At 50.9% G+C, this 12200-nt stretch overlaps 1 protein-coding gene across 1 annotated transcript; it reads right to left on the bottom strand.

Moving 5' to 3' along the window:
• Positions 1-6260: 6260 nt before the first annotated feature.
• On the bottom strand, positions 6261-11953 carry CYP17A1 (cytochrome P450 family 17 subfamily A member 1). Its single transcript, XM_060641617.3, has 8 exons — positions 11584-11953; positions 10315-10453; positions 9875-10104; positions 9001-9087; positions 8395-8610; positions 7905-8074; positions 7229-7332; positions 6261-6718 (listed from the first exon to the last, which is right to left on the bottom strand). The coding sequence occupies exons 1-8, from the start codon at positions 11878-11880 to the stop codon at positions 6435-6437; spliced, it is 1527 nt and encodes a 508-aa protein (XP_060497600.1). The 5' UTR covers positions 11881-11953; the 3' UTR covers positions 6261-6434.
• Positions 11954-12200: the final 247 nt, after the last annotated feature.

Raw genomic sequence — 12200 nt, 5'->3', positions numbered from 1 at the left:
TTAAGTTCCAGTCAGGAAGATAAAACACCCGTGTAAAATAGTTAACAACAGGAGGTAGACTGAGATGAAGTCAACAGTACAGATTGAGGAAATCTTGAGGAATCGTGGGGGCTTGTTTGAAGTCTTGCCTACCAGGCAGGGACTTAAGAACTGATTTCTAGGCCATGGGAGAGCCACTGGTGTGCCAGCATCTGCCATCCTGGGCCAGTGATTCTTTCCTAAGAAAAGAATCACTTGTCATTTTCACTTGTCATTTTACCTCCTCCTTAGGACTATCCACCTAGAACTTAGAGTCACATGTAAGGAAGTCCCTGCCTTAAGGGAAGGACCAGGCTTCTGTCTCTGCCCAGGGAGGGGAACGCTACCGCCCAGCAGAACTTCTCCTTGTGTGGCCCGTAGGTGGGCGAAGCAATATGGTGTGCATCTTGGAACCCTCCTGGAGGGAGTTCCTGCCTCCCCAAGTGGAACGCTCCCTAACGGGCCCGCAGAGGATGCTGACAGCATGTGTCTTCCCCAGCCCCTGGGTTTACCTGCAGTTAGCACTATTGTCTAAGAGTCCAGTATAAGCTAGACAGGCCCCCGTGCCCATCTTTGACCCTGGGCCAGAGGTCGCTGTTCTGGCCCCTCAGTGACTCTAGTGGGATGGTTGTTGCCTAGTTCCTTTTAAACTGTTGGGCTCCTCCAAGTAAGCCCAGGGGAGCCATATTAGCATCTAGAGACAGTTCTGTTCTAGAAAGGATGGGGGGAGGACATCATTCCTGCCTTCATTAAACTAATGTCTGAGTGGCAAAAGAGGAGTACCACTCTCGCGGGCTGCGTGCTGGAGGCTGTGCGTGAACCCTTGATACCTAGGTCCGTGGAGGCCCCCTCACTGCACCCCGGGGTTCCTGGGTCACTGAGTTCCTCATTTCTCTAATGAGGTATAGCGTCGTCTGTCTCTATTGCCGCAGGTGACCAAGTTCAGGTGGAGACAATACCAATTCTCTGAAGCACGAAACAGAGGAGCTTTGATGAGCAAGAATTTCAAGAAACTCCCTGTTCTCCAGTTTCCTCTGTTTTCAGCCAGGGAGGAAAAACGGGGTTTGACCCAGGAGAAGTGGGGAGTGGGTTTGACTGTTGCCCGAACCTCCTGGAAACCTGCTTCTGCCTGAACCTAGTGGTAAGGGCAGTGGGTCCTAGGAGGTGTTTGGGTTGGGGTTCCCAGCCTGGCACTTACCATGTGCTGGGCATCGGGAATGCAAATATGCCTTAGACCAGGCTCCTGATCTTCAGAAGAGCTAAGGATCCCAAGGGGGAGAAAAGGCACGTAAACAGTTTTGGTAGCACATGGTAAGTACCATGAAGCATGTGTGCACAGCATGCTTTGGAAGAGAATGTCACCCACCTGGGGGTATACGGTGGCCTACCTGGAGCAGGGACCACTAAACTGAGTTTGCCAGGTAAAGAATGGTGTGAAGAGAATTCTAGGTAAATGTTTGTTTTGCAGATTTTTGAATGCCTACTATGTGCCAGGTGCCGAAAAGCACACAAAAGCATGGGAGGCTGAAATGTCTAAAGCTGCTAGCAATTTAATCTCTGTAGATAAATGCATTCTGGGAAGTGACAGGAGATGAATCTGGAGAGGTAAGCTGGTAATAAAGTAATTTGTCTTTATTATTCTGTTTATTGACTGCGCATTATCGGGTCTTGTGTAAGCATTTTACGTACTTTTTTTTTTTTTTTTTTTTTTTTCCATTTTAGCCTCCAAACAGCCATCTGAGGTATGGACTGCTTTCTTAACAGTGTTGAAGCATTCAGAGAAGTTGACTGACTTGTCCAAGACCACAAGCTAGTAAGCAGTAGAGCCGGGATTTGAACCCTGAAGAATTGGTTCTCACAAGGCACACGAAGAACTTTTGATTTCTTTTCAAAGGTCAGAGGGAGTCAGAGAAAGGTGGTGAGCAGGCAAGAAGCGTAGTGAAAGGTGAGCCAGACACTGTTTCCTCAGGAGCTACTTTATCCCCCTTGCTTGTCCCCCTGGCCTCATCAGAAGCCTCCAGAGGCCCCCACACCACGCCAGGCATCCCTGCCAGAGGCCCTCTGTGCTGAAATGGCCTCACACCTGGGATAGGTGGTACACATTAATAGTAACTTCCCCGGGGAGGGTGAAACATTGCAAAAATCTCAGGAGTTAGAGCCTTTGGGTGGCTTGGAGGGGAGAAGAGGATTTGTTTGATCCAAAGTTTCTCCTTGCTCTCAGCCTGCTCCCCACCAGTTTAACCTTCCATTGCATGCCTTCTCACCAAGAAGTGTCGAGAAACCCAATCCCACTAGAAAATGTTATAAAGCACCCTCTGTGTTGGGACCACGAGAAGTTGGTCTCTCGGTTCTCCATCTACTTCCCAGCTGCCAGCCTGCCCCTGGCTGGAGAGGGAGGGAGGAGCGGCAGGCAGGATCATCAAGGCCTGTGAGGGAGGGTTCCTTGAGGTCCTGTCCTAAAGATGGACCTGTCCGGACAACACCTACTTCATCATTAGAGAAGGACTCATTTCATGGATCTGGCTGTAGGCAGTGGCAGTAAAGCCAGTATTTATCGAAGGACTAAACGCATTGTGTAGGTCCATATTTGACCTTCAGCAACATTCTGAGGCGGGTGGTACTGTTTCTATGCACACCTCAGACCTCCATATTACAGTTGAGAAAACTGCCATTTAAAAGGCCGAGTAAGGTGCCCGTGGTCACTGAGTCTGTAAATGACAACACTGGGAGAACTTGCCTGCACAGCCTGACCTCTCAGTCTTCTGTAGCTTCCCTGCTTCCCTGGCCCTTTCTGCTCTTCACCCGCCCCAGAGCCTCAGATAATGGGCGACACAGGTGGTAAGTTACCCCACTCTCTAAATGAGGAAATGGGTTCAAGAACCTAGCAATGGGCCTAAGATCCAGGGCAAGGCACCTGGGGAGTCTGGGGACGAGAACCTGTGTCCTTCTCATCCAGTCCTTCCCGACCCTCTCACCTCCATGATTGGATTCCTTTCCTCCAGAGGTGGCTGTTTACACCAAGGCGTGTGACCAGAGAAAGGGCTTCTCATTTGTTTCAGGTTTTATGGCCACCAGAGGCACCAGAACACTCACACACTCACCCACCCCCCACTCCACACCAAGGGTGCCAAAGAAGGGGTTTTGTCCCCCTCAGAATGGAGACTCTGGGAGCTGCCCTTCTGAAAGACAAGGGCAGCCCATTTCTCCTGGGACAGCCAGCTGTTTTGGCTCACAAGAGCTGATTGTTAAATTTTCAGGAATTTTATGAGCTGTTTATTAAATAACCATTAAAAAATCAAACTATTTAAACCTACCAATGAGTACATTATAATAAAAACCAAGGTAGTAAATACTCAAAACTAACCATTTGCTGATTATTTTACCACATGTTACTTTCATCTATGCCCTTGAGGTTATTTACATGTGGTGGGAATACTATGTAATGGTATTTACTACATACATAGCATATAGCACTACCATGTATCTCTTCCCAACTCGGTGTTCAGTGACATCACATTGGTGGCTCGAAATTATTACTCATAGTGGGGAGTGTTTACATCATGGCAATTGGCAAACACTACAAATCAGGGCTATTCTCTTCCACTAGCATCAGGAAACTGTTTAGTGTTTACTTACCATCATACCACTGGATAAGGGCATTCTGAGGCTTAAAATGTGACTGTGGGGTCTTGGCAAAGCCCTTCTAGCTTTGCCAAAGATCTGGGCTTCCTTATGCATAAGGAGATAGTCTGTTTATCACTGGACCAATTAGCCAAGGGATTTAGAGCATTGGATTCAGTCCTGTTGTGTGTCTAACCTACTTGCCAGGTGTTGATGTGCAGGGTAAGGAACATGAGAAGATTCAGACTTCAGTCTTGAACTCTGGAGATACAGGGGCAGATAGTGGTCCCCGGGGGACGCTACACCCCTTTTGAACCCAAGCGGATGCTTAGGCGGGTGTGGGATTCAGTACAAGGAACAGAGCTGAAAAGGGGACAAGCCCTGGGGCTGGGAGTCATGAGATATGTCCTGGAATAAGGCTTGCCCTCTGAGACTCAGGATGGGACAAGTTAGGTCAGTAGGAAAAGACCTTCTTGGCAGGGGAAGGGCAGTTTGGGCAGGAGTCAGAGTTCATGAGGCCATTTTCTGAAAGGACCTTCAGGTTTGTACTCTCCCTGGCCAGACACCCTGAGCCCTTCTGCACGGACACCCAACAGGTGAGAAGGAAAACGTGTCTGGCTCTTCCTCCTGCATGATTGAAATCTTGGGTTCTAGTCCCAGCCCTCATGCTAAGCAGCCGTGTGACTTAGGGCAAGGCACCTCCCCTGCTCTTGCCCCCACTGGCCCTCAGTTTTGTCCTCTTCAAAATGAACGGTTAGTCTCTCATTTCCCTTCTGCTCAGTGATCTGATTCAATAGTTGGAGAGTAGAATACTTAACTCACCTCCAGCCCATCTACTCCCCTTTGCTTTAAGCCAAGGGTAGCTTGGCTCTAGACCAGCCACAAGCTGATGGGGGGAGAGGACCCTGGGAGAGGGAGAGGGCCACCTCCAGTTAAACCCTTTCCCATCAGCCCACTGTGGTGTCAGCATTTTTCCAGGCTGCTTATGATGGGAGCTGGTCAGCCACGGGTGCCCACAAATTCTTCTGTGCACTCTTTAGCAAGACCCTGAGGTTACTGGCCAGTAAAGGCCGGGACTGAGTTGGGGGAACAGTAAGGAATGGTCTCTTACCACCAGACTAACAAAGCTCTTTGAAGGAAGAAGGTGCTGCTGTAATGGAAAACTGTCCCTCCTCCTTGCAGGGGCTCCATTGATTTCTTCTTCTGAAAACATAGCCAGACAGGGTCTCAGCCTTGCCCCACTGGCCCTTCCAGAGCCCTCCTCCAGTCAGAAAAGAAGGAATGGGTTGATGATCTGACCCTGGCCCGGCTGGCGCCAGGGAGCTGGCGCTGGAGCCTCTCTTCTAGGCTAAAAGGCAAGGGTCAGTGTCTCCCGGGGCATCTCAGGACATCTCTCACTTGCAAACTGGCCAGTGGCCAAGGTTTGGATGCTGGTTTCAAGGTTTGAAGAAGTCTAGGAGTCATTTTCTAGTGAGGCCTTTACAGACTTCCTGGGGTTGTGGCGTGGGGAGCAGGGCATGGCCTGGGTGAGCAGAAGTCTGCTGCAGAACGCTTTCCTGGCAGTTTTTGCCCCAGGACAGGGTGAGGGAAAGGAGACCTGCTGGTCTTTGGGGACCGAGACAAGAGGGATGGGTAGTGGTGGCTTGAGTTTGTGGATTGCACATACTCCCCCAAAGCCAAACTTTGAGGTACACACAGTAATTCCTATCTGCATCAAACAAGATCTGCTCTACTTCCTAAATGTAAGCAATCCCACCATCTCTCACCATCTCCACTGCTGTGGCCAGGGACTAAGCCACCATTACCTCGTTCTCCTGGACCAGTACAACCATCTCCTCCTCCCTGCCCTTGCTCTCACCCTCTCAGACCAATCTCCACTCAGCAACTAGGGTGGTCTTAAAAATACAAACCAGGGGCGCCTGGGTTGCTCGGTTGAGCATCCAACTCTTGGTTTCAGCTCAGGTCATGATCTCATGGTTTGTGGGTTCGAGCCTCATGTTGGGCTCTGTGCAAAGCCTGCTTGGGATCCTCTCTGTCTGCTCCTCCCTTACTCGTGCACACTCTTTCTCTCTCTCAAAATAAATAAACTTTAAAAAAACAAACCAGACCTTCCCACTTACAGTATAACCCCCCCCTGCCCCCGCCCAACAGCAACTTCCTATCATACTTGGGGTAAACACCTAAATTCCTCCCTGCTACTTACAAAGGCTCCATGGGACCTAGCTCCTGCCTCTAATCTGACCCCATCATCAGGAACCGTTCTCCCCTTTCATTTGCTCTATCTCACCATGCTGACCTCTCCCACCTCGAGAACTTTCCACCTGCTGCTCCCTCAGCATGGGATGCTTTCCCCAGGTCTTTACATCTTCCCAGCTACTGGCTTGCAGTGGCCACCCTCCACTCTGCCATTCTCTTCTCACATCGCCAGCATCCAGTATAATTGACTTCAAAGAACTTAGGAGTCTCTGCAGTGCTTATTTGTCAGCCCTCACTGGAGTGTAAGCTTCACGAAACCAGGGAGCTTGAGTGTCCAGGGACAGTGAGTGGCACATAGTAGGCGCTCAATAAATATTTGTCGAAAGAATGAGTGAACAAATGAACAAATAAATGAACTGCTCAGGGACCGGGAAGAAAAACTGTTTTGTTTATGCATACAACTAGCAGGGATTGCAGACTGGAACAAAAGGCAGTGTGGGCCCCGGGGAGGGAGGAAAGGCAGGGGAAGGTGGAGTTGCACCTCTAATTCTGTGCTGTGGAGCCACACAGGGTGGAATCAGGGGATGCTAGGTCAGCCTCTAGGTGCTACCCTCATCCTGGGCTTCCCTCCAGGCCTGGCGTACCTTCACCTTCACTTTGAAAGGCTCAATCAAAAAGACCATCGTGGGGTTGCCTTCCAGGTGGGGTAGCTGCCCATCATCCGGGACCTCCAGGTCGAACCTCTGCAGCAACCAGGCCATGAAGAGGAAGACCTCCTGGCGGGCCAGGCTCTCACCTAGGCAGGAGCGGGGTCCTGCTCCAAAGGGCAAGTAACTTAATGATGGCGAGATGAGCTGACTCCTCGTGGGGTCCAAGAAGCGCTCTGTGGAATGGGGAGGTGTCAGCCAGGGTCAGTGTAGTAATGGCTCTGGCCTGACTGAGGGGGAGACGCGGCCTTCAGGGAGCCCCAGTCTGAGGAGGTGGATAGCCTGGCATGGGGGAACCCCATCCTGAGGAGAGACACGACCCAGCTCTCAGGTAGCCCTGAGAAATGCACAAAAGAAATGCAATATTCAGGAAGGGTGGAAAGGAGGCAGTATTAACAAATGAAAATGCCACCATCCAAGGGGAGAGGGGCTGACCTGTTGGGAGCCATATACCTAGAGAGCTTCCTAGAGGACATTTACAGCTGGTAGAAGGAGAAAATGAGAAACCTAGCTGTGAAGAGTTTGGGTAAGTCCAAGGTAGAATGGGGGCTGTCAACAGGTTCATGTAGCTGGAGCCAGGAGTTTTCTAGTAGCAAGCTGGGCAGAGGGAATGGCATGCTGGAATGATGGAGCTCGGAGGCTAGGTTGGCTGTGTGGCCCGGGAGCAAGACAGAAGGGGGACTCACCGGGCATGAACTGGTCGGGCCGGTACCACTCCTTCTCATTGTGATGCAGTGCCCACAAATTGATGATAACATTTGTGCCCTTGTCAACGGCAAACTCGCCGATGCTGTCCCAAAGAGGGAGAGGAAAGAGGAGTCTAAAATATTGTCCTTCCCAAACTGCTCAGCCCCCAGCTTCCACAGTCCCCCAGCCTGGGGGAAAAAGCCCTATACGTCCTTGTGCCCACTCCCTCATCTTTTCCCCAGCTTCTTCCAGATTCGGTATGAATCTAGCCTTTCTTTAGCCCTCTTCCTGACTAGCTCTTACGTGTTAATACTTGTATATGTGGACATTTATGTCTGTCAGGGCATGTGGGTGTGCATTTTGAGCTGATGCATGTGTGTGCATCTGTTGTGGCTACTGGATTGAGTAGGAGTAGAGAGCACCTGGTCTTTAATCCCAGACCACATGTCTCCAGGGCAGCAGGCAGCTTCTGAGGGAGGTTGGTTAGATCTGTGGATTAGTCACGGGTGTTAGGAGGTGGCCAATCAACCCTATATTGATCAGTAGGGTCATGGGTAGGATGATTGATGGCCAATGGTTGAGTATAGGTTGACTAGCAAGCTGAGGGGTGGGGTGGTGGAGGAGGGACCAAGTGGGCTGGCAAGCAGTATTGTGTTATTAGGAGGAAAGGCATACCTGGAATCCATGATAGCCTTGTGGGGGATGAGCGTAGGGGCCACAGGCCGGATGCGAAGCACCTCTCGGATGGTGGCCTCTAGCAAGATGAGTTGATTCCGGTCACTCATAGTTGGTGTGCGGCTGAAACCTATATTCTGGTCAATCTCCTCCTGGAGCTTCTTATACAACTGAGGGCCAGAGCAGGGTAGATGTGACCGACATGCCTAAGCCCAGGGGAAGCATGGGCTTAGAAGAATCCTATTGTCACATTCAGAAGAGCTGGCTCAGACTCTTCCCAGTGATGGCTTTGCAGCCTGGGCTTTGCTTCCAGAAGATGAGGAGCTCCACCCTAGGACCAAAGCCAACAACTGCTTGTGTAAGGAGTGGGGCAGCCCAGTCTTCTTGCATGGAAGGGCAGAGGGTATTACTTCTCCCTCCTTCTGGGGCCATAGGTGGATCTGGCTGGGGTGAAGAGTGGCTGGGAAGGCCAGAGTAGGGAGAAGCCCACCTGAGGATGGTGTAACAGGAAGGCCACAGTCCACCTCACCACGGATGTGGTGGTCTCCACACCAGCCCCAAAGATGTCCCCTATGGTGGTAAGGATGTGTTTATCCGAAAGCAGCTTCGAATCCTGGTCTGAGGCAGCACTGTTATTGTCTGAGTTCATCCTGGCTTGGATCAGTACATCCAGCATGTTGGTGATGGAGTCATTGCTGAAGTTCTCCTGGTTGGGTGGGGTTGGGAGACAGTGATAAGGAAGGAGCCCCATCTACAATACCCTGCCATACTTCCGTGCCACACTGGAGATACAAAGGCTCCTTCCACTTGGAAGTGAGGGAGGGGGGGTGAGGCCAGGCAGGACCTATGAGGTTGTGGGGTGGGAGGAAGCACTGGGCTCTCTTTAAATTTTGGGAGTGAGTGGGTCCCTTCTAAGATCCTCTGCAATTACTTACTTCCTCACCCCTATTCATTAGTTAAGTCATTTTTATTGAGGGCCTACTATATTCCCTACTCTCTGCTAGGTGCTAGAGATCCTACAGTGTCCAAAATGGACCTCAGCCCTGTTTTCATGACACTTCAACCTATCTCATGTCTCTTCTGCTTCATCTCCTACCTTATGTTTTTCAAGGATTTCACTCAGCAACTCATCTCGCTTTTTAACATAATTCTTCATTTTTTCCAAGGTTTTGTTGGGGAAAATCTGGAAAGTAGAAATAAAGGTCAGATCCATCCCTCTTCTATTTTGCTTCTCCAGCTACCAGAATCCCTCCTTGAGGCAGATCTTAGCTTTCTGTCTCTGGAGAGTGGGGGAGAAGGGAGAGAGAAAGAATCTTAAGCAGACTCCATGCTGAGTGTGGATGCAGGGCTCGATTCCATGGCCCTGGCATCATGACCTGAGCCAAAATTAAGAGTTGGACGCTCAACCAACTAAGCCACCCAGGCACTCCGTTGTTTTTTTTTTTTTTTTTTTTTTTTCCAGAATGGGATTATTAATGACAACTAGAACAACTCCAAACAAGGGAAAAGGGAGCATCTCCATTTCTCCCTCCCCATTCAATCAAACATCAGGCACTGATTGAGGGTCTACTAAGTAGACTCCACTGTGTGCCCAGCCCTTCGGAGTAAGAAAGACTTGAGTCTGAAGGCTGGGGCAAATTCTTTAACTTTTGAAGACCTCTGTTCTAATCTCTATGGAAACTGACCTTCCAGAGGAAGTACATGATTAACGCAAGTGGGGTGCTTAACACTGAGCACATAGCAATTGGTAAATAAATGAGAGCCATTATCATGAGTATTACAATGCATAGTTAAAAGCTAAACCTATTTCTGTAGAGAAGTGGCAAGGTCTTAAAGGGAGTCACAAGAAGTAGAGGTCACTGTAGCTGAGGCGGTCAGGAGAAAATTGGGTCTGGAGCTAGGCAGTAAGAAATGCAGACTGCAATCAGGGATTGCTGGGATCTGAAAGTGTGGCCTGGCCTCATCCTCACCTTCAACATGGGGAATATGTCTACCAAATTGTCCTTTCCCAAAGTATTCAAGATGCCTTCATTGTAATTCTGTATGATCTTCAGAGCAGGATCTCCGTTCTTGAAGGAGGAGTTGAAGCAGATCAAGCAGATGATGTTGGTCACCGCCAGGAAGAGAGACAAGTACAAATCTACGGACTGTCCATCCTGCGTGGCCAGGTCATCACACAATAAACTGATTTCCCGACAAACTGAGAGGAGAGAGGGGCATGATGGTGGGGAATTAAGCAGCAGCCTTTATCCCTCCCAGGTCCATCTTAGGCAGGGACATAGACCAGAAGGCCACTAGATGGCAGCAGCAGCCAAGAAAGCACTAGATTGAGCCGGCCCTTGCCCCCTTCCCAGCCCCTTTCCCCCCCTCCACCAGCCCCCAGCAGTCCCAGGGGCCAGCCGGCACTCACTGATCTTCTCTAGCCTTTGGTCGCCATCCTTGAACAGGGCAAAGGTGGCCAGTGCCAGCTTCCTGTGCGTCTGCCAGCTGGCACCATGGTCGGCAAAGGCAATGCCCTTTTGGTTGTCAGACAAGATATCCAGAGTCACCTTTGGAGAGCAGGAAAGGCTGTAGGAATCGGACAAGCCTGATGCTTTTTGAGGTCCCTCTGGGAAGAGGTGGCTTGGACTGCCCAGATCTCTGCCTTTCCCTGGGCCCCCTGGGGGGTGCTGAAGACACAGCAGCAGCTCATCTACTTTTTCTGCCCTCCCATTGCAAGGGTGTGTGCCCACCATAAGGCCCCAGCTGGAGAATGCAGTCTGGACTGAGCCAAGCCACCTCTTCCCAGAGGGACCTCAAAAAGCATCAGGCTTCAAAGCCCCTCCTCTTAAATCCTATGACCCCACAAGCCCCATCTGGCTAGCCTCCTCCTTCCTCTTTGCTCAGGAGAGTTGGGAGTGAGGCCGTTGGCCAGCAGACCTGGCTGACTGATCCAAGGAAAAATGAGTAAACCCTTGGCCTGATCAGAGATAAGTGGCTGTGAGGCAAGGGTGGAGGGGGCAGTGGGGGCTGCCTGGGCTGTTCAGGAGGGTACACAGCAGCAGGGTGTGAGGATGGGGCACTGGCAGTATTCCCAGATGGTCAGCTTCTCTCCTCCCCCAGGAGCATTTCAGAAGGTTCAGTAAGATAGATCATCAGCATCCTTGAAATGCTACCAGGTGTCAGCCTTATGTGAGCCAGAACAGCTGGGGACAGCCCCAAAGACACAGCAATCCCAGCCCTGCAAAAACCAGGCTACTTCTCCCTCACACTTTCCCATATAAGACAGTAATCATTTAAACCCCATTTTCCACGCGAAGAGTAGCATTCCTAAAGGGCTATTTATTGAGCACTTATTGCTCTGGGCACTGGGCTAAGTGCTTTGCATAAACGATCTCAGTTGATTAGGGAAATTGAGAGTCAGAGAGAACATCATCCAGTTCCAGGCGAGATGCCAGGAGTGGGGCTTCCGCCCCAACCCACCTCTTAGAAGTCCAGAAAAGGAGATATTCCTTTGATTCTCCCTGCCTGGTTTAGAGGCTGGGTGGAGTCTGAGGGGTTGATTCTCACCCACAGTCCTGCTAGTCTGTTTTGGGAAGAATTACAGAAGTCGGGAGGGTCATTCCAGGCTTGGTCTTGGCCAAAGAACTGCAGAACCCCAGGGACTGGTGAGAGAGGAGGGTTGGTGGGAACTGCTTACCACATGGGGCCGCCCAGAGAATTCCTTGCCCTTCTTGACAAGCACCTCCTTGGCCAGCTGGTGGTCGCCGACCATCACTGTAGTCTTGGTCCCCAGACGAAAGGAATAGATGGGGCCGTATTTTTTCTGCAGCTTGAAGAAGTTCATGTGCGGATGGCCACTTCTGGGGAGGAATAGCAGGCTGCCCACCAAGGGCAGGGATGGGAGGCTCTTGGGATACTTGGCACCAGGGCACTTTGCCTTGGGCCACAAGAAATAGGCTAGGGTGAACAGCAAGAAAACCAAGAGCTCCCACATGGTGGCCGGGTGCCTGCAAGCAAGACAGGCAGCTATGGAGTGGAAGAGCCGCAGCCAAATCTTGGGTGCGAGGAGGCCCTTTTAAGGCCTGCCCTGTTCTTCACCTTGGCTTTGTGTTATCTCTTGCCTTGTGGAAATTTATCCTGGAGCACAGCCAGGCCGGAGCCCTCTCCCAGAAAAGACAGAGGAAGGAGGAGTGGAGGCCTCCTCAAGGGCTGGCTCAACTCCAGGGCAAACCCCTAGGGGAGGAGCTAGGGAAGGGGGAAGACTATTGGGCCTCCCCCCCACCCGCCCCCACCCCGAGCTCCCCATTCATTAAC

This window comes from Panthera onca, chromosome D2, assembly GCF_046562875.1.
Source record: "Panthera onca isolate mPanOnc1 chromosome D2, mPanOnc1 haplotype 2, whole genome shotgun sequence".
NCBI classification, from domain to species: Eukaryota; Metazoa; Chordata; class Mammalia; order Carnivora; family Felidae; genus Panthera; species Panthera onca.
This window is presented reverse-complemented; position numbering and strand designations above follow the sequence as displayed.